Here is a 26,145-nt window from a genome sequence, read left to right on the forward strand (position 1 = left end):
GTGCAGAGTGTGTCATTCAACTAACTGAATGTAGAAAAGGGTGTCATTCCACTGTTTACCACCTAGAAATGCTGTCATTCCAGTTCCAAAGCATTAAAAATGCTGTCATTCCACTTATTTTATAGAGTGGCGGCTGTCATTCCACTGGTTCTACAGTGCAGAGTGTGTCATTCAACTAACTGATTGTAGAAAAGGGTGTCATTCCACTGTTTACCACCTAGAAATGCTGTCATTCCAGTTCCAAAGCATTAAAAATGCTGTCATTCCACTTATTTTATAGAGTGGCGGCTGTCATTCCAGTGGTTCTACAGTGCAGAGGGTGTCATTCAACTAACTGAATGTAGAAAAGGGTGTCATTCCACTGTTTACCACCTAGAAATGCTGTCATTCCACTTCCAAAGCATTAAAAATGCTGTCATTCCACTTATTTTATAGAGTGGCGGCTGTCATTCCAGTGGTTCTACAGTGCAGAGGGTGTCATTCAACTAACTGAATGTAGAAAAGGGTGTCATTCCACTGTTTACCACCTAGAAATGCTGTCATTCCAGTTCCAAAGCATTAAAAATGCTGTCATTCCACTTATTTTATAGAGTGGCGGCTGTCATTCCACTGGTTCTACAGTGCAGAGGGTGTCATTCAACTAACTGATTGTAGAAAAGGGTGTCATTCCACTGTTTACCACCTAGAAATGCTGTCATTCGTTTTCCGTCATTCAGGTTGTCATTCGTTTTAGGGTCACCCATATACATGTACACTTCTTAAGACTCAAGCCATAATGATTTGGTCATTGTGGAACCCTTGGGTGTGGAACAACCAATTTTAGGTTTTCGCCTGTATAAGGTACGTAGGTCTTATTTTAGAAAGATTCTATTGATACAGAATAACCCATAACACCTATTAAATATACTGGTATGAATATTCTAGCCATCTTTTCCACTGAATCTTATATCAATCCATTTGTGTTTCACAACGATTTTAAGGTCACTTGCAATTACGTGCAAAAATGGTACTTTAACAAAAGAACTAGCGTGGTTGCAATGTAATGTAATGTAATGTAAGTAATGTAATGTAATGTAATGTAATAATAATGTAATGCAATGCAATGCAATGTAATGTAATGTAATGTAATGTAATGTAATGTAACTATGTTAATGTAACTGAATATAAGGTATCTTAAACTATTGTTAAACAACGAATACTTACTTCAGCTGTTTCAGGTGACAGTGCAGCTGCGAACACATAATCTGGTGGATTTTGTAGTTTTGCGAATTGTCTCACCATCTCCTGTCCATTGCCTGTATCAGTTCCTGTTATCAATACAGACCTTACTTTCAGAGTTGACGCCATGACTAGTGAGGGTGTTATCGTGTGTGCTATCCGTACGAAAGGTACGGTGAGAGGTCAAATAGCTATATAGCCTATCGAATCTCAGGTCGTGATTAATTTGAATAAAGCTTTACAGACTGAGGGCGCCCAGACGTTGCCCTATAACCTATATCGTTTTATGTATAGACTTATCAACCGGATGTGAACCCGCAGTTAATTCGTATTAACTTCTGCCTTCAAAAAATATCTCTACTTCCATTACATAAAATTCCCTACATATACAACATAATTGTGCGCAGAATATGCAGAACAATTTTAGATTCTAACACTTGATACACTTACAGAAATTGAAGTAATTTAACTAACCCTGAGGAAAAAATTGTTTTATTGAAACGGCAATGTTTGTTAACTTTTTCCTGTGACAGTCAATTCAACTATTATTTCAAATGTTACAATTAAGCGTTGTTGTGAAATTAGTATTTAATTAATTTCTGATGTATATTTTTGTATGTTGTTACCCCAGGATGTATTATCTATTTGTAGAGTTGGTAAGATTAATGGAGGTGCATACTGAGTACTACGATTCATTTTATGATTTTTTTTCACGAAAATTGATAACTACGATCAGCATTGTTTCTTTTTAATTTTAATTTTGGCACTATCGTTGTTTTTCAGATTGAAATTAAGTAATTACTCATTGGTTAGACTATAAGATATATCATCGTGTGAGGGCGCCCCATCACCGTGACAGAGTGCCTTGTAAACCGGTCATTCGTGTGTATGCTGTACACATCTTCTAGGAAAATACAGAATGAACGAGTAAGACTATTACATGATTTCAAAGAAGGGGGTTACAATAACATAACAATTTGCACACCGACATTACTTGAGGTTTGGTTGATGTATTTCAGAGATGGGGCAGTGCAAACACGGACGTACATAATTCAGTAATAAAGCGCTCAAATACTGGCCGTTGTGAATATATTTCAAACATTTAATATATCTAAGGTGTCAGGCAGCATGAAAACCAAAATTTGATAATATAACAGTCGATGATAGTATAAATTGTTACCATATTTTATTATAATTGAAAATAATGAAATATACAAATATATACTTCTGGTGATTTCCGTGTTTTCAAGTTCATTACAGATTGTCTTTGATTTGTGGTGACGTACTGCAATATCAGAGAAATGTACATTTGCTATGAATAAATATGATTAGGAAAGTACCGTGCAACTATAACGACGTCTGGAATGTTTGTGATACACTATGGTATGTACAACAAACATGACAAATATATTTCCAAGTCATATACCGAATGACCAACCAATATGATTATGCAGAAAAGTATAATTTTTACTTGTCAGTTCATAATGGTATTACATCACAAAATAAGTAGGTGATATGTAGACATCATATACATTAATAGCTGAAAGCATCATTTTGCTAGCTGATTATTTTTAAATCCTTACATTTGTACCAGCCTTAATCAGAATTGTGCAGTTGTAAGTACATAGTACTCATAAAAAAGGCTACAGAATATGTGATGATTGGTAGGGAAGGCGAGCAATTTTGTGTTTTACCAGGATATCTTTAAAATTACATTGAAATGTCAGAATCGAAAAAAATATAAGTTAAGCATATAGAAACCCTCTAGATCTCCTTGTCATCTTACAACCATGCAAACAACGTACAGGTAACGTTTTCTGGTTAGACACACACATATGTAATAATGTAAAGCTATGTTTTCAGCCTTAGTTTGCTAAATTCGACTTCTTAGATTTCTGCATTCCAATATTTATTTTCTTTTACTTTTGTGAACTATCTTGTGAACTATCTCCTGGTGTCTCATCATGTTAAACTTTAAAGAAAAGGTTTCACCACACATATCACACATAAACGGTTTTTCGTGTGTATGGGTCCTTATGTGCGCCTTTAACGTGCCACTGATGTAGAAGCCTTTCCCGCATTCCGTGCAGACATACGGTCTTTCATTTGTGTGGGTTCTCACGTGTTGTGTAAGATGACTACTCTTAATAAACGTCTTGCCACATTCTTTACACACAAACGGTCTTGGATCCTTGTGGATCTGCATGTGTTTCTGGCGACTGCGATACTCTGTGAAATTTTCACCACAGACATTACATGGATACGATTTGACCAGCGAATGAGTCTTAATGTGTGCCTTTTGCTGGCTCTTGCGAATGAAAGTTTTACTACACTGTGGGCATGAAAATGGTCTGTCATTAGTATGGATTCGTGTATGTATCACCAAATGTTCACTTTGGGTAAATCCTCTGCCGCACTCCTTACACACATAGGGTTTTTCAGTTAAATGAGTGGTCATGTGTATCTTCAGTTTGCTACTGTATTTGAAAGATTTCTCACACTCTTTGCACTGGAAAGGCTTTTCACCTAGATGGATCATCATGTGTCTCTTAAGTTCAAGACTCTGAGTGAAAGACTTCCCACATCTTTTACAATCAATTTGTCCTCCCTTATGGAGCCGTTTATGCACCCTAAGATTGGCTTTGCCTTTGAAGCACTTACCGCACTCTTCACACATACACAAGTTCTCGTTTGTGTGTATGGCTTCATGGCCCTTTAAGCAGGCTTGGCGATTAAAAGTCTTGCCACATGTTTTACAAACGAAAGGTCTTTCATTTGAATGGAGCTTCACATGTATTTTCAAATTACCGATGCACTTGTAGCTTTTACCACATTCCTGGCAAACATGCGGCCTTTCATCAGAATGGGTTTTCTTGTGGGTGTTCAAATGACTGGTGTGGTTGAAACATTTCCCACATTCGTTGCATGTGTACGGTTTTTCATTTGTGTGGGTCATCATGTGTCTTTTTCTATCGCCACTTCGACCGAAACATTTACCACACTCTTGGCAAGCATATGGTTTTTCACGTGTGTGAGTTTTGATATGAGCTCTAAGGCCACACGATTGATTGAAACGTTTGCCACACTCTTGACACACATAACGTCTTTCGTTTGTATGAATCTTAGAGTGAGACGTTAAATGGGCTGTGCTATTAAAGCACTTACCACACTCTTTACATTCATATGGCTTTTCGTTGGTGTGAATCCTATAGTGTACTGTCAGATGGGCTTTAACATGGAAAGCTTTACCGCACTCTTTGCAAGCGAATGGCCTCTCATTTGTGTGAATTCTCATATGTGTCTTCAGGTGTTCTTTGTAATTGAATCTCTTTCCGCATTCTTCACATTTGTATGGTTGTTCGTTTCTGTGGACCCTTGTGTGAATTCTTAAGGCGCTACTGCAAATGTAACCTCTGCCGCATTCTTTACACTTAAATGGTCTTTCCTTTGTATGTGTCATTTGATGGTTTCTGAGTTCACCACGTACATAAAAGCCTTTACCACATATGTTACACTTAAATGGTCTAGCTTTAGTATGGACTCTCATGTGCAACTTCACGTAACTTTTCTGACTGAAAGTTTTGTCACACTCCGCACACGTATACGGTTTTTCATTTGTATGGGTTCTCATATGTGCTTTCAGAGCACCACTCATATGAAAAGCTTTGCCGCACTCTTTACATTTGAATGGCCTCAAATTTAAATGGAACCTCATGTGTTTTGTTAGATCACCCCTTTGTTTGAAGAGTTTGCCACAGACTGTACATGGGATCTTTGGTTTACTTTTATCCTTTGGTCTCATTTTAAGACCACTACTACTTTTAGAGTTTGTGACATCATGTTTGAGACCTTCTATATTCTTCAGTAGATCCTTCAATTCAGACTTCTTTGGTGCTTTCCTAGAATTATTTCCATTTGAATTTGAATCAGTTGAATTTTCTGATATTTTCAGCTGTCTGGTTGATTTGGTTTCCTTTGTATCTTCTGATTCATCCTGTACTTCCAATTTCCCCATTGAGTTGGTCTCTTCTGCATCTTCTGGTCTTTCGAGTACTTCCAGTTTTCCCATTGAGTTGGCCTCTTCTGCATCTTCTGGTCTTTCGAGTACTTCCAGTTTTCCCATTGGGTTGGTCTCTTCTGCATCTTCTGGTCTTTCGAGTACTTCCAGTTTTCCCATTGGGTTGGTTTGTTGTGTACCTTCTGGTTCTTCAAGCACTTCTAGTTCTCCCACTGGGTTAGTTTGTTTTGTATCTTCTCGTCCTTCATGTTCTTTAAGTTGGCCAGTTGTTTGCTCTGTATCTACTGATCCATCAGGTACTTCCAGTTTTCCCATTTGGTTGGTTTGTTCTGTACCATCTGGCCGTTCAGGTACTTCCAGTTGTCCTACAGGGTTTGTACCTTCTGGTCCTTCGAATTTGGGTACTTGAAGTTTTCCATTTGGGATTGTTTGTTTTGTGTCTCCTGGTACTTCGGATACTTTCAACTGTCCAGTTGTTTGTATTGTATCCACTGGTCCTTCAGGTACTTCAATTTGTCCGGTTGGGTTGGTTGGGTTTATATCAACAGGTACCGCTTTATCGGATACTTCCTGTTTTAGTTTTGGTTTTGTTTGTTTTGTATCCACTGATCCTTCAAGTTTTGTTTGTTTCGTATCCACTGGTCCTTCAGGTACTTCCAGTTCTCTCATGGGATTGGTTTGTGTCGTAACTTCTGAAGTATCAATCATATTCAGTTGCTCACTTCGTTTAGTCTGTGGACTATCTTCTGGACTATCTGGTGCATTGTTTTGTTCCTGTGAGTTTAATTGTTTTGAATCTTCCGGGTTTTTACATGTAACCCGTTCCTTGGTTAGTTCTATACTGTCAATATTTTTAGTGTTAAGTGGTTGACTTTGTGTTGTGTTTTGCTGACTTCCACCGTAAGATTGTGGAATCAATATCATTCTAAAAGTGCCCTCTCTACCTAATAGCTGTTCAAGCCTGACTTGACGAATTCCAGTTGGAAAGGGATTGTTAGAGTCAATATCAGTAACTTCTTTGGATCCTGCAGTTCGTTGTCTTGTTTTGTTATGTTCAAGATCACAAGCCGAGTTTGATGTTCTCTCTTCCTTTGTTAGAATAGTTTTATTTTCAAACTGAAGTTGATCTGCACATGTTTGGGAGTTCACAGTTTTTCGACCTACTCCCACGTTATTCTGAATGTTGTCTGTATGAGCAAGTGATTCCGCGTCCCCTTCCTCCTTTATTTCACTTTTCACAATCTTAATGTAAAAGTCGTTTTCTTCTATCGTGTTTGTTTGTATTTCTTCTTTGATTCGGACAGTTTTGCCAGTATGGCTAAATGTTCCTCCAGGTCCATTGCAATCATTAATTGCCTGTGGTGCATGACTGCTATTTGCAGAGCTCGAGCCCTCCTGTTTGACGACAACGTTCTCCATGTCTGTGGATCAGTCAGTTCCCTACGTGCAGCTTTGTATCTGGTGGGTAAAATAGACAAGGTGATGACATGCACTTCTTTTACAGGAAATGACGAAGATTGGGGAAACCAAAGTGTCATAATATGGCATTCATTTCGGATGAATTTTTGTCCCAGATACTGGATAAACCGAACTGTACTATTAAATGCACATATTGCTTCATCATAACTACACTGATAAACAAGGCTGTCGGGGTGATTAACTTGGCAGAGTTTCAAGATATCTCTTCAGCCTATCCAAATGTAAGAATTATAACGTGTATCTATATATATGGTGTTGTAGACTTTGAAAGTCAGTTTTTGCGATGTCCCTAGAGAAGCGATGCCCACAATCCAAGAGTGCATAATGCAATACGATCACAAACATTTGTCAAATCATTACCACAGTGTAAATCACGTGTATGGTTAAAGGTTCAATTATATTATCCGAACTCGAACAGGTATGCAGAAACCTTTGCATAGATATCAAGATACAGTGTATACCTATATACTGTGTACTAGCTGTACATAACGCCAGTCAGTTCCGTCGGTCACCAACAAATAAAATATTGCATCAGCAATAGGTCGATATGTCAAATAAAGATGTGACCTCAATACATGCAAATTGCACGTACGTCTACGTCTGGTAGGCTTATTCATGATTTCAGTGGTAGCTAAGCTTATAGGTTGCCAACTTAGCGATATGCGCAGGAAAGCATGAATGTAGCAGTGTATACAGTTGTAAATAGAATCAGCCACAGTCAATCTACTTAAAAATATCCAGCTATTCCGATTTTACAATAATTAAAAAAGTTCACATTTAGTTACCTTGGACTGAACGGAATCTGGAGTGTAGAAACTAAAAAAAATCCTGGTGACGCAGTGATTATTGTTCAATGTTATCAAGATACGTACAGTACCTACGCATACGGTAACGAGCTACTAAAACAGTGTGGTGTTTCAAATCACCTGAAAACTTCCTCACATACTACATATGTTGATATCCTTTATGCGAATACTGCTCTTTCGACGAAGGTGTTCAATCCATGAAGAGAACATGACAGACTATTGGCACGGAATGACACTGAAATTTTAAGTTTGTGAACTTTGAACCTTCCGATTCCTGCATACACAATGTTGTCAATGGTTCTCGGCGACCACGATAACGTTACCACGCTCTTCCATAAAGCGTTGTGTCCCCTGCGGTTCCAACCTACGTGCACAGAGAGCTCAGGAACCGTGCTACAAATAAATAACTACACACACAATCTAATAAAACAAGCTAACTAGCTAAATATGGGTAAATGAAATATCATGGATACATGTATATATGCATATACAGGCCTGTATACTATTGAAATAACATACTATATATATATTTCTATATATACTATCTACACAAACAACACAGGGAGCCTAGCAACGGTATTACAAATAAATAAATAAATAAATAAATAAATAAATAAATAAATAAATAAATAAACAAATATGCATGGATAAATAAAATATCATTTTAAACTCATGGATAATTATCTACATACATGTATACATGGATGTACGGGCCTAGTAGTGGTAGTACCAGTACGTGTTTTTTGTATAGTGTTTATACAAACATAAGTATATTATTTCAGTGGTAAACAGACCAGCATATACATATTGGCTGAACGAAGGAATAACATCTAATTGCAATGTTTATCGCATTTCCACAATGTTCATGAACATGTCATTAAATAGTATTGATTCACGTCTCCAAATGGGTTATTTATAAAGAGGTGTAGTGTAAAATCAAATATAATGTATAGGCACTGTTAGTATATCAAGTATTTTTGGAACTTTTGTTTCTTGTGTTTCTTAATTACTTTGACAAATCGATGTGTCATTCTGTCCGTGCAACTTCCAGGGGTGGGGGTCAATTGGGGGGGGGGGCTCAATACTATAAATATATAAAGCGTTTAAAAAAATGCAAACAATTGCAATTTATTTTATTACAATTGGCTTTGTTTTACACTTAATGAATAATTCGTATTCAAATATGACATCAAAAAGTTTTATTTTCATTTCATTTCATACAACCCAACACAGGCTTATCATGTGGATAACGTGGGATTTGCTATTTGTTGTACAATAGTACCACATGCGATAGTCTAGACGCTATCTGTGGCTTTGAAGCCCTCTCCACATCTAGAGGAATCAGAAATCATGAACTGAAAGTTATTCATGCAAATGAGTAAACCTCCAACTGTCCAAATGATGTAATAAACAGCATATTAAGTAGCATCTTGATATGACAAATGTACCATATATGGACATTATGTAACTTTCCACAATAAACACAAATTTATTATTGGGTAGAATTCTATGATTGATTAACAAACACGATGTTAAATACTGTGTGTATGTGGGGGGGGGGGCAGGGGGGGGGGCTTTGTTAGAATTTGAATTTTTTATCCTCACTCGGATTCAAAGGCATGGGTGGATAGCCTCTAGACTATACACATGAATAAATCTGTTGACTACACACATGAATAAAATATATTTTGTCAATCAATGCACTGTCTTTATTTCTTTGCAAGTACCATCCAATCATCTTTGCTGGCAGGCATCTCCATGATAGAAGACTTTTTTTAACACTTAATGATTGTTTGCATCATTTTATGAAATTGATTGAACTAGTATATCAAATTTATCTTGAGTATAAATAATCATTCACAAACTATTACAGGCTTAAAAATACTAAGAGGCTTTTTCGTTCCACACACTAAAACACATATACACACAAACTATCCTTACTTGCAGACATATTGAAACTCAAATCTAAATCATATTTTATTTATTACTAGTGTTGTGGAAAAACCTTATTAAAAGTGGGAATCTATTTTTTCTGTTTTTTACAGGATGAAATTTTCTGTGAAAACCCATTCTAGCAAATCCTAGGTTGTCAAGAATATGTAAAATATCTGAGGCTGTGCGATGGAAATCTTTGGTGCACGTCTCTCTTCGGGTGTTTACTAACAAGAATTTGGCACTAATGCAAATATCTCAGTTGTGATTTTTGAAGCATCATATGTAATCCCAAGGTACACATATATCTTGGTATGTCATCCGTTTTCATGTACTGATTTGCTTCTTCGTCTGTTCTTTGTTACATATTGCTTAACAAAAAATATTTCTGTTGGGACCCCCGATGTGCACATTTGACTTGGATGACCACTGTGCTTTACTGAGCAATAAGAGACAGAAAGAGAAACAAATTAAGTCAAGAGGACAGATCAAACTAAGGTATACCTTGAGATTACACATGATGCAAACTAGGAAACTTGTGAATTTAAGTGTCAAACTCTTGTTTGTAAACATCCCAAAACACATGCAAACCAAAGACTCCTGAGCTTTAATATTAATTCTTGGTTGTGTTAAAAAACTTACCCATCTCTATGGTATCATGATTTGCAAGTCACATAATCAAGCACACATTTTTCATAGAGCAATCAAACTGCTTGTCAACTACGTTAGTGTCTTGCTGCTTAGGTAATGACTCATTTCAACAAGATGACTTTACATCAGCATACAGAAAGACTGCTTAAAACATCAGTTTGAAATTAATTCCCACCAATATTTCAATGTCATTTTGACCATGTCTGCCAAATCAAAAATACAATTAAAGTGGTAATAAAATATCCCACCACATCTAACTTGTATGGAAAAGTTTTAATTTTCACTAACAATGTTATCGTACACTCTGACCACATCTGCATGATCAGAAAGTTGGCTGATGACCTCTGCAGCATTTTGCAGCTGTGAATCCTTCAATGTTACCGGGTTCTCCAGTACATACTCCAGATTAACAGATACAGGATGTAATTCCTTTGATATCAAATCATTACGAACTTGACGCACATCTTTGGGATCACATAAAAACTGAAAGAGACAAAATAAATACATTCTTCTCAGACAAAATAAGTTCTCTAGTAATAAATACTTCATTTGATTCCCATTATTAGACACCTTAAAGGAGAATATGCTGAGTTTATATGTTTTTTGGGATGTAATTTTTTCTTCATATTAAAAGGTACTCACAATATTATACTTACTGATGTATACTTAACAATCACTTGCAATTGACTAAACTGGTATTAGGATGTAACTTATATGCAATACAACAACGTAATATATTATTCATATAAAAAATGTACAGGACTCCCTACTATGCATGCATAATCAACAGTTATAAAAATGCCAGAACACAAATTGTAATGTCATTGAAGGTAGGCATTGACATAACCACTATACTAGAATAGTAAATCAACTTTTTGGGTAAATATTTTCAATATAAGCAAAAAGCTTATAAACTCAGCTTGTGCCATTTTAATACCATCGCTGCAAAACTTGAATTACTATCATATTATAATTTTTTACTGGGGTTTTATATTTTTCATAATTTTTCACACTTGTATATATTACATGTCTCTGTCATTCTCACCATCAATAATGGTTCTTCGTCATCATCTTCAACTTCTTGTACATCTTCTGCACCTGATTCTATGGCAATTTCTAGTGCATCATCAAGTGCAATGTTAGAATTATCTTCTCTGACAGCTGGTACTTTAATTACACCTTTCTTTGAGAAAGCATACATAGCTGTACCAGACTCACCGAGAGCACACCTGTATAATATACCAGAAATCCTATGATGTATAAATCCGGTGTGGCATACTTGGGGATTTGCATGAGTGCTAGCAGTGTTCACTACAGCTATATGTTCAAGAGTAAAGTGATTAAAAATGCAGCAGAAATCATCACAAACATGATATCAAATACTCTGGGTATGCACTCTGTCATTTATACATAATGGAATTCTCATCTTATTACGTACGTTCATCTGTACAAGCAAATTTCGTAAAAAATTTAGTTGCTATATATATATGTCAGCTTAATTTCCATAACATCAAACTTCTATATCAAAAATTTGTACAGTGATCAATGATTTTTCTTTTTTGATTGAAACTGAGAAATGGTGTTCTTGAAAAATGTAACAGCGAATGTTTTTTTTTAAACAGTTTATTTATACAATGAATTTCACATTAAATATTGATAGGTAAATTTTGTTACTGTACATTTGTAGACAAGATGAAAAATTCTTTGTATGTTCATTATTTCTGGCAATATTATCATTATAAATTGATAGACAAATGTATATTCAAAAGTAGGAAATAAATGAATATTTCTGAATTTTGCTCTTTCGATTTTCACACAGCTGCAAACAAAAAAGTATTTGTGAATGTTTTCGACTAGAACCTCTATAGCCTTGTTTACTCATTGCCACTAGATGGTGTACTAGCAGATTGGAACTGACACTGACATGCATGATTATGACTATTTGAGAATATACAGAAATAACTTTTACCCCAGCTTCTTCAGCATCAAGTAAATTTCCTGCCTACTTCGATTCACGTTATCGCTTAACACATCAATAAGAAGACATGACCCTGCAGGCCCTCTGGCTTCCAGTATTACAGAAATGTATTTCTCTTTACCAATCTTACAAAGAAACAAATGGAGATTTGAAAAATTAAACAGCAAAGATAACCTGCTGTATTAATATATTGAGAAATTATAAAATGGAGTGTTGTGCGTAGTATGCCATTATATATGTATGTATGTATGTATGTATGTATGTATGTATGTATGTATGTATGTATGTATGTATGTATGTATGTATGTATGTATGTATATATGTATGTATGTATGTAGGTGTGTGCATGTGTGTGTGTGTGTGTGTGTGTGTGTGTGTGTGTGTGTGTTTTCCAATTTGTTATCCTTTCAAAAGGATTCATGTTATACCTCACTGCACAAAGATAGGACAATGGGACCAGCTGAATGTGTGGGCAAATGTGATATCCAAGTATTCAGGTAACATTAGTTAGGTATGTGTAGTATTAATGACTGTGTGCATTACGCATAATTTTGCACCATTTGTAGTGAAAACCATTTGAAACTTACAGATGCTTTAGAAATGATCATTTCCATAGTTGATTTTGGCATTCCTTTAGATTTGGCCATTTCTATGATGTTTTTTAACTCTGCATTTAGGTTTGGATCAGGTCCATTTCCTATTGAAAGACAAAATAATATATTATGCAATCAGTCGAGAGCATTGAAGTACATGTATAACTAAACACTTCAATTGCCAAAAGATATCTACATCTAGTAAATTCTTGTACTGTAGACATTATGATAGGGCATTTTTTTTTTAAACGCAAATTCCATTTATGCAAGTCTTGCACATTTTGGAAGATCGTTGAAAGGCAATACGGTGGTAACTGTCAAGTAATTTTCAATTTCTACATATTATTATTAACCAAGAGGGCATCTGAAGTAGAGGTAAAATATGTGAATCTGTATAATACACAGACAAATAAGACACTTATCATTCTCACATCAGATTTAAAGGGCAATGCCAATCCAGGAAATACAGCCATTTCCATAAAACTACTGGTAGGGGTTCTGGAGTCATTTTATGATTTTACATCACCTATAATTACTTGAAATTTATGAGAACCATCAAGTTGATCTTGTGACTTAATAGTGTGTATTTGCCACAGGCCATAACCTAATGGCAATCAGCAGAAATACTATGTTCATGGTTGCACAATGAATATTCGTGAGATGTTTTACACTGAAGGAACAGGCACTCATGAATCATGAATATTCATTTTGCAACCATGAATATATTATTTCTGCTGACTCCCATAATGCATATAAAGGCACAAGAACTTGATCTTTCTCTGAAATTGTAAATAACTGTAGGTGATGTAAAATCATGAAATGCCTGTCCACAACCCATAGTTTATGAAAATGACTTTATTTCCTAGACTGGTGTTCCCCTTTTAAAGGATTTTTTTTAATGTTAAATCTAGAATGATATGTTGCCACTTACTTTGAACACTGTATTTTAATTTCAATGATATTTTATTAAATTCCTTGCTTCTTGCTGCGTCTTTTGGTCCCTTGATATGTTTCACTTTAGACCATTTATTGTGTCCAGCTAGTTTTCTAACATCGGAATGGAAAGCAGCACATGGTGTGTTGTTATAGCAACCACATGATCCGACAGTTGTAATGGTACATGATCGTTGCAATTCAGGTGACAACACGGATGTGACAGGGGGAATTTTGAAATGTAGGGTGTTCACACACTTTCCTTGATCGATGAAATATCTTTGCCCTTGCAGTCGCCTGTTCAAATGGTTTGCAATGGACGTACCTCTACTACGCCAAAATGGGAACTTGAAAAGAGCTGACGAAGCCATACCATGTACCACCACACGCTTCGAAATGTTGTGAACTTGTCAGTCTTTTTTCTTATAACTGTAACCAAATGTTGACCTCCAAATACTACTACGACTCTTAAAACAGCGATCGCTACGTGGTTAGCGATATCATAATGGTTTTACTCTTGGTTTTAGAGTATGAAATAATTTATCGCTTAAAAACGTGGACTACACTCTAACCATGGGCGCAGACATGTTGGATTGTCAGATTGTTCTTAATACCTTTTCTCAACTAATTCTATGTGGTGCGCAAGCGTCCAAACCTCGTCCAATCAGCTTGAAGCAATGGCGACCGCTGCCCTGGATAATTAAATTCATCGTTGGTTATACCACACACAGAAGCCGAAATAACTTCGGTGTCGCTTCCAACTAAAAAATCTTTACGGACAAGAATAACAGGAGTGATTCTATCAATATGACGGAAATTGCGCAGGAAATCTCAGAACGCCAGGTAAGCAATGCCCCTGTTTTATACCTGATCAACGCGACGTGCCCGGCTTTTTGCCTGCACACACATGTTCACTATAATATATTAGGGCAGAATTTGAGTAATACTTCGGGTAGAAAACAATAGATTTGAACTAACGAGAAGCCCTACACATTTCTATATCCTCAGGACAACACCTTTTTCTCAGCTCAACTGATTTTTAACGTGGATAGTACACGGGGTGTTGTAATCCTATGCATGTATTCACTGCCTAGGGTATTCACCAACTGTCAACGTGTAAAAAGCAATGATTTTAATTTTTATACAGAATTTTTATGTAGAATGAGGCTGATTGGCCTTGACTTTGAAAATGAGTAAATTTATAATATAACTGTAAGGTGTTGTAATAGTATAATTATAGAGCATCCACCCCTTCTAATATCATCAAAATTATCATTACATTTTGGTCACAGGAACAAAATAAATAAACCAACTTAAGTTTTATGGTGAAGGTTGCCGAATAATACTAGGACTGGACCTTGGCATGTCCAAACCATATATGTTGTAAACACATTTATAATATATTCAGGGCCAACTCTCAGTGTATTACACATAGCCTGTAAGTCACAGATATAGCAAAAACATAGAGTAAACCATCTTCTTCAACAGCATTCTGATATATAACCCAATTTCTATTTTCTAATATATGTTGTGCCGTGGGGTCCCTGAGCAGCTAGTCCCCCTCTGCAATGGTTCCTCCCATAGACCAATAAGGGACTGAGGATTGATCTGATGCACATGATATTTTCAACAAAAAGACGACAAAAATATTTCACCCAGATCACCAGTAATAAAGATTGAATGAAAAATACTTTATGTATGCTACTTCATCTTTGAAATGACACTAAACTTGAGAAGTGTCACTGATGTATCATCCTTCAAGGCAGAGTACCATACATGTGAAGAATGGTTCAATTTGTGAATTTTTCATTCCATCTTTATAATGGACAATCTTAAGAACATGTAAGATGTGTTTGTGTAGTTGTATGCTTTATAAGCGTTGTGGGATAAAATCTGTGCAGACCTTCGTTTTCTGTATGGGAGGAACCATATATTGAAACAATTTTGTCTTTCAAGCTTTTGCTGATCAAATACTGAGTACTGTCTAATTTTTTACCGATCACAAAATATTTGTTTTCCCTCAATTTAGCAAATGGATAGTGGTGCGAAGCCTTCAAAGACACCAATCAGTATTCTACAGGAGCTCTGTACAAAGAGGTCATTGACCCCAATCTATGACCTCATAGCTTGCGAAGGTGCAGCACACCAGCCAAAATTTGTTTACAGAGTTACTGTAGGGGAGTATACAGCAAATGGGGAGGGAACCAGCAAAAAACAAGCCAAGCACACCGCAGCTGAAAATGTACTTCAACAGTTTAATATACAAGTGCCCAAGCCTTCTCCAAATCAGGAAAGAAGGTAAGAACTCTAGGATTTTGTCGTAATTGGAATATTTTTTTGCTACACTTTTTAATAAGTAATATCTGTTCAAACATAGCCTATATAGACTGGAGTCACTGGACTATATGTTTGAGCTGAAGTGAAGTAAAGGAACACAAGATTCTAATGTAGTTGAGTATGGTATACTTCAGCTGAGACTGTCAAAAAGAGGTTTTGATTCTGTCACAGAGTAAAAAAGACTTTAAAAGTATACAAATTACAATGTATTTATGTATTATTCTGCAATATTTTTCTTCATTCAGCCAAGGAAAATACAAGTGAACCAAGGGACCATGTCACTGTGCCATGCTCATAGTAACAAACCTGTGTGCCAGTAGAACTTTACAGCTAAATGAAGATATAGATTGGGAAATTATATCATTTTATCTTCAAAAGCATTATTTATAAATTAAAAAAAATATAGTAAAAATAATGCTTATTTAGAATGTTTTGACTCTTATGTACCACAAAATCAGTGACATGGTGTTGTTGTGACATAGACTGACTGTCCAAGATATAAATTATAAATCCTCTTTTGTTCATGTATGTAGTGTAATTCTAATAACTCGTAAAAAATATAATAAACTATATCAGATAGTGACAGGGTGATGACAGTGCAAAGTTACACATATTTGATATGTTATCGGATAATATCATCTAAAGTCTAGTATGAGAGGGAAATATATAACTTAAAGTCCAAAATGTGTTGGGTTGTCCGTGGCCGAGTGGTTAAACCACTTGCCTCTTACCACTGCGGTCGGGGTTCGAACCCCATTCAGGGTTCGATTAAATTTACCATGCTGTAAGTAAGTAAGAAGAGTGTCGTTCACTTTGACTCTACCGAACAACGTAGGTTTTCCCCAGGTACTCTGGTTTCCTCCTACATTAACACTGAACCCATGAGGGATGGCCCTCACTGGACTTCTTGGGAGACAAGTGTTTAAAATTAAAGAACTATCCAGTATAAATAAAGATTATTATTATTATTATTATCAAAATGTACATTAGAGTCTAATATTGGATGGGAGGGCTGATCAATGAGGCCCAACACTATTTGTACTCGGATTTTATCTAAAATCTAAGATACATGTAGATTCTAAAATCTAAGATAGATTCTAAACTCTAAGATAGATTGTAAAATCTAAGATAGATTCTTAACTCTAAGATAGATGTGATATTAGATTTTGTTGAATATGGGATACAATGTATGTGTAATATCATGTCTTCAAGGTAGGAGTTAGAGTTATCACAATATTGTCAGTCCATCTAATTACACTGTAGGAGATGTTAGAAGTACATTTACAACAGTTACACAAGGGAAGTATGATTTTATTTTAAAAACTGACAATATTTTTACCTTCTGATAACTACAGCAGTAGCCCAGTTCCAGGTCCTGGTCCAGGTCAAACCCAAAACCCATGCCAAAGCCAAACTGTGGCGGATGGTACCGCCGCTTACAATGATGGCATACCGGGAAACCCTGTTGGACAGCTGCAAGAATTAGTTGTAGCCAGACACTGGAGACGACCTGACTATATACTTGTCAGTGAATGTGGTCCACCACACTCCAGAGAATTTATTATCGGATGTCGAGTGCATAGTTTTCAAGAACAAGGTAAACAGCATGTCAAGTGTGTATTTGTGAATACATGTGTGAAAATGAGAGAATTTTTTACTTCTTTAATTTATGTTATGAATATGTCCAAACACTAATTTGTTTGGATGTCTTCAGGCCTGGTTGCTTAGAGTAGGTTATACCTGGCTTTGACATAGTGTCTGTGAACTTATGTACCAGCTGGTATGGAAGCCCCAAAACGTGCAGACGAACGGTACAAGCAACCAGGTTTAGTTTCTCTTGGTAGGATTTAACTGGCTACCACATACTTAATTTGCATTTTAAACCTTTTAACCTTGTATCGTTCAATTTTATCCTTTTCATGTGTGTGTGTGTATCCTGCTTTTATTTTATATGCTGCTGCAGTAAACCACTTGATTAGCCATTCATTCATTCTTGTTAGTTTGCATGGCACGGCTGTTGTTCACATTTGTCATTTTGTATACAAAAAAGAAATACACAGCCTCACAGGATATGATTATAGGTACCGTTTATGACAATTAGATATTATTCCTCAAATGATTTTCTTCTTTCAGCCGAGTGACTTAAGGGGCCTTGTCTTACTAGACTCATAGTGACAAACCCCTTGGTCACAAGTATTTTCCAAATGAATGAAGAAAACTACTGGGGGAATGATATAATTTACCTCCTTAAATCTTTCATGTCTTTGTTTCTAATAACTTATGTAATTACACCCTAAAAATATGGTGTCAGCCTTTTCAGGGTTAAGCACAGTTTATGGAAAATCAGAAAAAATAATTTACATTTACTTTGTGCACTGCAGAACATGTGATGTAGACACAGGTTGTCATGACGTAGAACAGCTTGGGTGTATATTGATGCAAATTTTCTGTTCAAAGACAATAACTTGGTTTGTGCATGATATATATCTACATATCACCAGTGTATTCTGTTTGACCTCTTTACAGGTACAGGAAGGTCCAAAAAGATAGCAAAGAGAGCAGCTGCATGGGCCATGCTTCAGAAAATTAAAGATCTACCACCTGATGCAGAAATAGGTCCAGCTGATTATGACTTAGACATTGGTGGAGGGGTAAGATGTGATATTTGATTTGTTTACTTGGACTGTATTCGGTGTTTTCAATCAACAAAGTAACAAGGATACCTATCCCCTCTTGTGATTTCTGAATGAGCTCTTGTATGATATCTGGAAATCATACTCCAAAGAATCAATCAACAATCAATCAATCAATCAATCAATCACATTTCTATAACACCAATCTCCAGACCAATGTTCTGTTCAGTAGCACTGAAAGGCTAACAATGTAGGCTTTGGTGAACAAATAAGTCTTCCGTTTTGTTTTGAAAGAATCCAGGCTTGAGGCTTAGATCAATTGACAAGGACTCAGTAAGTTTCATAGTTTGGGAACAATCACATCTCATAATAGGCATGCTAACTGGTCTCTGTCAGGCAACTAAGGATGATAAGTTGTGAACCCTCTTGAAAATATACGCTATGAATGCATTTGAATCACCAGGCATGTAAATTTATTGTTATACTTGAGTTGAATTCACAATTTCAGGAAATTGAATCAAAATGTTTTTGTTTTTTCATACTTACATTTGCCCCATGAAACATTATTATTATGTTTGTAATTGAATTTATATTGAAATTTGTGCATTAATTAGTTCTGTATATTAATTTTTGCATTAATTCATAAATTAGTTCATTAATTTGTGCATTAATTAGTTCAATTAATTGCTGTTCTATTTTGAAACACATTTGTTGTTTTTCTTTCACAAAACTTTGCCATAACCCCCCCCCCCCCCCCCCACCACCTCCTCTACATACAAATCATAAAAATGCCATAATGTGTTTTGCCACATACAGTTCTTCGGAAAACAGAATTAATCACTCACTGATGGTTATTTTAATTTTTTTGTCAGTCACCTCTCAGCAGGCTAACCATTAATTTGGTAATCTTAAAATATGAAATTACGCAGATATTTTTGTGGCAATCTCCTGGTATAAATAAAGAATTATGTGTTTCAGTTCAAAACGTTTGGCAATTTTGAATAATACTATATCCATTTGCAGTTGATAGTTCACAAACCAGTATTAGAGTTACTTTTCCATGTAAACCTAATAATTTAAAATTTGTAAAAGAATACTAAACATTTCCAGTAGGAAATCATATTGCACACACCAATAAAAATAATTGTAAGTGAAGGGTTAGATAATCTCTTAGAAGTGATTTTCATGTTGTGATTATTTTTTTTGAAGTATTTGTTATGTAATCAGCAGTGCACCCCATTTCATGTGTTTGTGGTCATATTTTCATGGTTTCCCTTAATTTTCCTGTTGCTAGCATGTATTAGAGATGTGTTTGTGTTTGGATGTTGTTTCAGGCACATACACATATACCATGATCGGTTCAGATCTTCTCAGTAATCTATGAAGTCATGTCTTCTGTTTTGGTTCTGACTTTAAAGCATCATGCTGAGTTGATAAGAAAAAATATCCTCTCAGATATCATTTGTGAATTGATTTCCTAACCTGGGGTCTATCTTTCTTTGTGGATGTAAAGTGCCATACTTTATTTAAAAGTTGTGTTTCTCAACCCAAGACCTTCAAAAATGATGCAAAAGTCAGTAAGTTGGTCTGTAAAAATTTGATTGTTATAAAAATCATAGAAATCACACATTTTACATTTTTAGCCAAGATACAATTTGTGATCATATCATCAAATGAATAAAGATTATCTGTCAGACAAATGATCATTTCCATGGCAGTGTTGCAGTTTCAGTATCGTCATGAGAAAAAAATTGTCCTATGACAGAGTTACGATTTAGAAAAGAAAATTACATGTTTCATGACAGAATCGATCATGAGTTTTGTAAGTAAAAAAAATGAAAATTACATTGAAGAATATTATAAGTTAGATTAATGAGAAGAGATTGATTTTAACTGCTGTGATGTTATGAATTTGTCCAGCTAGGAATGCAATGTTCACTTTGTGTGTGTGGGCGAGACATGTACAAACCAGTTGTCAGTAACCTGCAGGGTTAAGTTGGAACATGATGTGCAGGAACTGCTCCCTGTAGAGAAATTTGCTGAATGCATCCATAACAAAAATATTATGATAACTGAACTGACATGAGATCTAACTAGTTAATGAGTTTAAAAATTCCAAACTGTGTGATTTCTTTTTACTGACAAGTGGCTTTTTAATATTGAAAATGAGATTATTATTTTCTCAAAATTCTTTAATATTGTTGTAATTTTTGGCAAATATTTGTGATATTCCAAATATTCAATCTGACTAAAATATTAAATATTAGTGATAATCTGAACCACCTAATTGTATATAAAGTTTTTGACAAGTGAGGTATTTTTTTCTGAAAAGAAAATTGAATTTTGTGTTTGTTGACATTATAATCTCCGAATTTACAGAAAATTCATTTATTTTGTTTGTTGTAGTTTGGGCAAATGAAAGTAAAATTCTTAACTGATGATTATGTTCTACCAAATAGCAGATTGAAATTGTTTATCCTTCTCCAGATTTTATTCAAAATAAACATAATTTTTTTTAGTTTTGGTAAACAAATTGTAATACACTTTTTGTTTTATTGTAATCTATACATGGACTCCGGAAAGCATTTCTAGATCAAATAATAGCTTTAATGCCAAACTTCAGTCATATGAACATACGATAAACTACAACATTTAATGATAAAATTTCCCATTGATACTGCAAACGTTTTGCATGAGGCCTTTAACCGTAGGAAAACCTTTATTTACAGCTGAGACATATGTGATATTTATTTATTTTTGTATTTAATTTCATATTCTTTGTGTCCTATAAGCCAGAGGGCTGGATGTGACTCTTTTTTGTTGTTGTAAATTTTATATATGTACTGTATAATTTGTTAAGTCCACATAGGACATCTTAATAAATAATAACGTAACAATATTTATATACATGTACTACAGTCGCTGACAAACAGGCTGGAGCTCTTGACATAGGCAGTATAGAAACACCCTTATTGCCAATGGCTAGATAAAACTTGTGTTCATCAATTTCTAAAGCACCAGACCCCACTGGGGGAACATTGTAAATGGTGTTAAAAGATCAATCCATCATTTACTGAATGCTTCTTGTAATAGATATGTCTTCAGGTTAGTCTTAGATTTGCAGCTTGTTGAAGACAGAGAAAATAGTTTACAACATATTTTGACAGTATAACAAAACTAATAAAAAAGAAATATAAGGTTTTGCCATCTTGATTTCAAGGAATTAGACATTGTCAATCATATTTTCCCATAGAATGAACACAGTGTTCTGGAGCCATATTGGATTCTAAAAATGCAACCTAGCAAATAACTCCATCACTTACCTTCCATGTTTTCTTTGTTACAGGTTTGTAATAATATACCAAGGGGCAAGACACTTTCACTTTGGGGTTCTCTACACAATCCAACGGGCGAGACAGTAAACAAATTAAAGTCATCGTCACTAAGTTTACCAGGTATGACTTGTCAGTGATCATTCCTTGCTAGGTTCTGTTTGTAGTGTGTTTGTAAGGCATCTGAAAGCATTGTTGGTGGACACTTAAAGTCACTATACAAATCTCCCTATCATATTTTATTCTCTCATATCTTGTCTGTAAGTTATGCTGTGTGGGGGAGTCCTCACACAACAGCCGACCTTTCACATCTGTATCAAACTGAGCCTTTCCTAGCATAGTGTAACCAGATCTGCTTGCAGCCAATCAAAATATACATGTAGTTATGTGATAAAAAGTGTTGAAATGATAATGATGTCAGACCTTTTTAAAGACTAAATTAAGACCACATTGCATCACTGATGTAAACATAAGTTTCAAGCCAAGTCTAGTACTGTATCAAGTACAAACAATTTACAATGATCCCCATGACAACAATCATTCTTCTACTCATCAGAGGCAGAAACTGTTATATTTATTTAATTTCCAATCTACATAATGACCACTGTTTTAACATCTAGCCCTATTCCAAAGTGGAGCTGAAATCTTGTCATATATCCATCACAGGCCTGTCAAATAGTACAGTCATAGGAGCAAGGAAGTTGTTGGCAGAGCAATACAATGTATCTTACAGTCTATATCATATCCCGTACCTCTTTTGCTGAATGTACAAATTATTGACGAATAATATCTAATTATAAAAATTTTAGTATACAAATTACATATTTCTTGCCTCAATATTGATAATGAATAAGAGATGATATTTGCTTTTAAAAACAATGTGTAAATTCCATTACAGACACCAACTACTGTAAGTTTCTTCAAGAACTTGCAGAAGAACAGAACTTTGAAGTTAGATATATAGCAATAGAAGAACTTAGCCACACAGGACAAAACCAATGCCTAGTCCAGCTAACAACCACCCCTGTAGCTGTGTGTCATGGAACAGGACCCACAGCTGATGAGTCGAGGGCTGAAGCAGCACACAACGCACTTCAATACGTGAAGATCATGGCACGCAAAGCAACAAGTTCCTCTTCAAAATGACGAAACTTCAGTCTTTTTCTATACTTGTTATGTAGGTACAGTTATACTCCCATTTTTGCAGTGCTAAACTTGATGGGTTTCTGTTTTATAGCGTAAATAAATGTGTATTTATTACAAGTGTGGTTGCTAGTAAAATTTTGCTGAAATAGTCATCAGTTTATTTGTCAAAATTGTGTATTGGGTATGAACTGATTGGAGTAACAATTCATGTAATTGTCATTCAAATGAGTTTTATGACATTTCAGTAGAATTGTAGCATAGGGGGCCCCAGTCCAATAATGCAGTGTTTTCCAGAGGCTTAACCAAGTGATGAGTAATATCTATTCGGTGTCAAAAGAAGGCATGCAGCCCTCCAGAGTGTGGGTTGTGTGAGATGGAATGCACCTCATGACCAGTTTCTCATAGAATCAAAGATATTAAATTTGTTGAAGTTTTGCAATATGAAATGATACAAGAAATTCAGGGGTTCATTGTCTTGTTTCCAAGAAAAATTTGCAATCTTACATTTCCCAGAAAGTTATCACAGTATTCGGTAGCCATATTGGATCCAAAATTGTTAAACCATACTTTGATATCATTTTGACCTCTTCTTCAAAAATTTGTATGGTGACCCTTGACTTTTTTTCTCGATTTAACTACACAAGCAAATTACCGCTGCAATATAACACAGTGGTGAAAGTACAATAATGTTACATTGTCTTCTCAACTAACACCTAGTACACTAGAGTAGAACATGACTAACATACCACTGCATGACTCTGCCACTGGTACATAGTGTAGACTTTTCAGCATTACGTTAGTGTTACACACTTCAGTCTACTGCCAGTGCATGGTCATGTACTGACAGTGATACTGTTAGCCCACCAGCAGTTGCACACTAGTTTACTTCACCATTCACGTATTGCTGCATAACTCTGCTTCTAGTACATGGTATATACTACACTTAGTAAACTCAGCAGCCAGTACTGCTAAAAGAAACTAGGTATACCAATATAGTACCTAGATCAGTAACACTGAGTAACACTGTATTACATGTAGAGTTATATGTGCTGTTTGGGAATTTGCTTGTGTAGGAATAGGTTTGAGTTTTCTTCAGCAAAGTGATAATAAGTTTAACATTTTTAATATTTCTGAAATGCATATTATGTTACGAGGACATTCAATAGTAATAAGGCTCAGCATCCCTGTTGAAAACTGCTCATGAATGAATACCAGTGCATAGTTGTACACGTAGATGGCAGTTTTGGTGTGTATATATTTTCAATAATGTTTCACTGCACCAGCATGAAAACATCAAACAAACACTTACTTAAAATGTATTTGCATTTAAACCATTTTCACAATGTCAATATTAAGGGTTCCTCAGTTCAGTGAATCTAAATTTGGTAATGACACCAGTTGTTTGGGCCCATATTTGGTAAGAACAGCAGTTCAGGGTATCCAAATTTGGTAATGATATCAGTTGTTTGTGCCCATATTTGATGAGACCATGGATTGTTTGTGCCCATATTTGGTAAGAACAGCAGTTCAGGGTATCCAAAATTGGTAATGATATCAGTTGTTTGTGCCCATATTTGGTAAGACCATGGGTTGTTTGTGCCCATATTTGGTAACATCAGTTCAGTGTATCAACATTTGGTAAAGCCATCAGATGTTTGTGCATATATTAGGTAAGACCACCAGCTCAATGTATTTAGTAACGACTTGACTTGTTTGTGCCTATATTTGGTTAGAGCATCTGTTCAGGTTATCCAAATTTGGTAATGTTATTGGGTGAGTGTGTGCATACATGCGATTCGACACCAATGATTAGTGGTGTCAAACTCGGCCTCATACAGTGTTTGCACTATATTGAGTACATATGCACACAAGGAATGCACTAGTACTGCTATCACCAAGTTGTGTTATCTACATCAACAAAGAGTTAAGTTTGTGTCTACTAGTATCATAGTTTGCTGATAGCATGTTTTCCATAGTACTAAAACCAATATCAGTAAACAGCGTCCTCAAGTAACATTAAACATTGTCAAAACTGTGAGACCTTCTCTGCCATATCCAGTCACATTATTAATCAAACTAAATATAAAATTTATGATATGAACTTAAACTAGCATGTTTAAATTTTTCTTTCTTTTGTATACATAATACATCACAAGAATTTAAGGTCAGCAAATAGGAACGTCGTCTCAGTGTAACATGTATTTTATACTTGGTAAGTTAAATATTTGAAGAACAATTTGGAGGAAACCTAAAGGCTTCAGGGGTAAAATCCCTCATCATTTCTTAGTAGCAAATATGATGAAAAATTTTAAATACTGAAATATTTTGAGCTCACTTTTTTCATGTTGATTGAGACTGTTCCTGTTTGGTGGTCTTGTTTACTAGATATTGAATTATAGTCTTATATTTAACAGTATGATCAGGAAAGATGAGATAAGGATAGAGTAAGCCAACACTGTAAATCTCGGATTGTTAAAGCTTAGGATTTTTAGAATGTAACAAAATTTGCTTGTGTTTGCAGCAGTAGCTATGATATCTGTAAAGAAAACTAGAGACCCATCAATGCTATGGCAGCGCTCAGAGCTGAATCTAGGGAACCTTGTCAAGAGTTGACAGGTGTTTGTCCATTAGAGTTTCAACAATTTCCTTGTGATGATGCAGTATAGTCTGCCATACCACTTCTTTGTGTGTTTGCCAAGGTCATGGAACCCCAGTAACAAAGGGTAAAATTAACACCAAATTTGGTGAAACTTGCATAGTATATGTACCATGAGATTGGTTGGTAAATTACCTGGGGAACTCGGGTAGATTTTACCCTTAACCCAAAAAACTGGAATGGAAACCTGGTAAATTACGTGGGGAACTCAGGTAGATTTTACCTACTTAACCACCCTTAACTAAAACACTGTGGTTTGGTTTGCTACGTATCTCACTCTTTGCACATAATTCTAAAAATCCTCACATCATCAGAGATGTAAATCTTACATTTGGATCTTTTCTAAGATTGCATGTCTTTAGTATGGCTTAACATCTGAAGACAAACTACTTGAGTTTATTCTTTTGTTTGATCAAACTATGCCTTCTTGCTC

At 35.4% G+C, this 26,145-nt stretch overlaps 3 protein-coding genes across 3 annotated transcripts in view; 1 reads left to right on the forward strand and 2 right to left on the reverse strand.

The window, feature by feature from the left end:
• LOC144434685 (C-signal-like) overlaps positions 1 to 1,337 on the reverse strand; it is a 6,951-nt gene extending 5,614 nt beyond the window's left edge. The window contains exon 1 of the mRNA XM_078123201.1: positions 1,204 to 1,337. Within this exon, the coding sequence (XP_077979327.1) occupies positions 1,204 to 1,281 (78 nt within the window). The 5' untranslated portion in view covers positions 1,282 to 1,337. The remainder of the gene's footprint in view (positions 1 to 1,203) is intronic.
• An 8,106-nt stretch (positions 1,338 to 9,443) lies between these two features.
• Positions 9,444 to 14,140, reverse strand: LOC144434533 (translational activator of cytochrome c oxidase 1-like). Its single transcript, XM_078122997.1, has 5 exons — positions 13,607 to 14,140; positions 12,670 to 12,779; positions 12,074 to 12,207; positions 11,150 to 11,333; positions 9,444 to 10,587 (listed from the first exon to the last, which is right to left on the reverse strand). Exons 1-5 carry the CDS (start codon positions 13,977 to 13,979, stop codon positions 10,378 to 10,380), a joined length of 1,011 nt encoding a protein of 336 aa, XP_077979123.1. The 5' UTR covers positions 13,980 to 14,140; the 3' UTR covers positions 9,444 to 10,377.
• Positions 14,141 to 14,307: 167 nt separating this feature from the next.
• LOC144434075 (interferon-inducible double-stranded RNA-dependent protein kinase activator A homolog) lies at positions 14,308 to 23,102 on the forward strand. Its single transcript, XM_078122530.1, has 6 exons — positions 14,308 to 14,451; positions 15,638 to 15,906; positions 17,301 to 17,542; positions 18,472 to 18,596; positions 21,925 to 22,033; positions 22,809 to 23,102. The coding sequence occupies exons 1-6, from the start codon at positions 14,416 to 14,418 to the stop codon at positions 23,054 to 23,056; spliced, it is 1,029 nt and encodes a 342-aa protein (XP_077978656.1). The 5' UTR covers positions 14,308 to 14,415; the 3' UTR covers positions 23,057 to 23,102.
• Positions 23,103 to 26,145: the final 3,043 nt, after the last annotated feature.

Source organism: Glandiceps talaboti, chromosome 4 (assembly GCF_964340395.1).
Source record: "Glandiceps talaboti chromosome 4, keGlaTala1.1, whole genome shotgun sequence".
In the NCBI taxonomy this organism is placed as follows: Eukaryota; Metazoa; Hemichordata; class Enteropneusta; family Spengelidae; genus Glandiceps; species Glandiceps talaboti.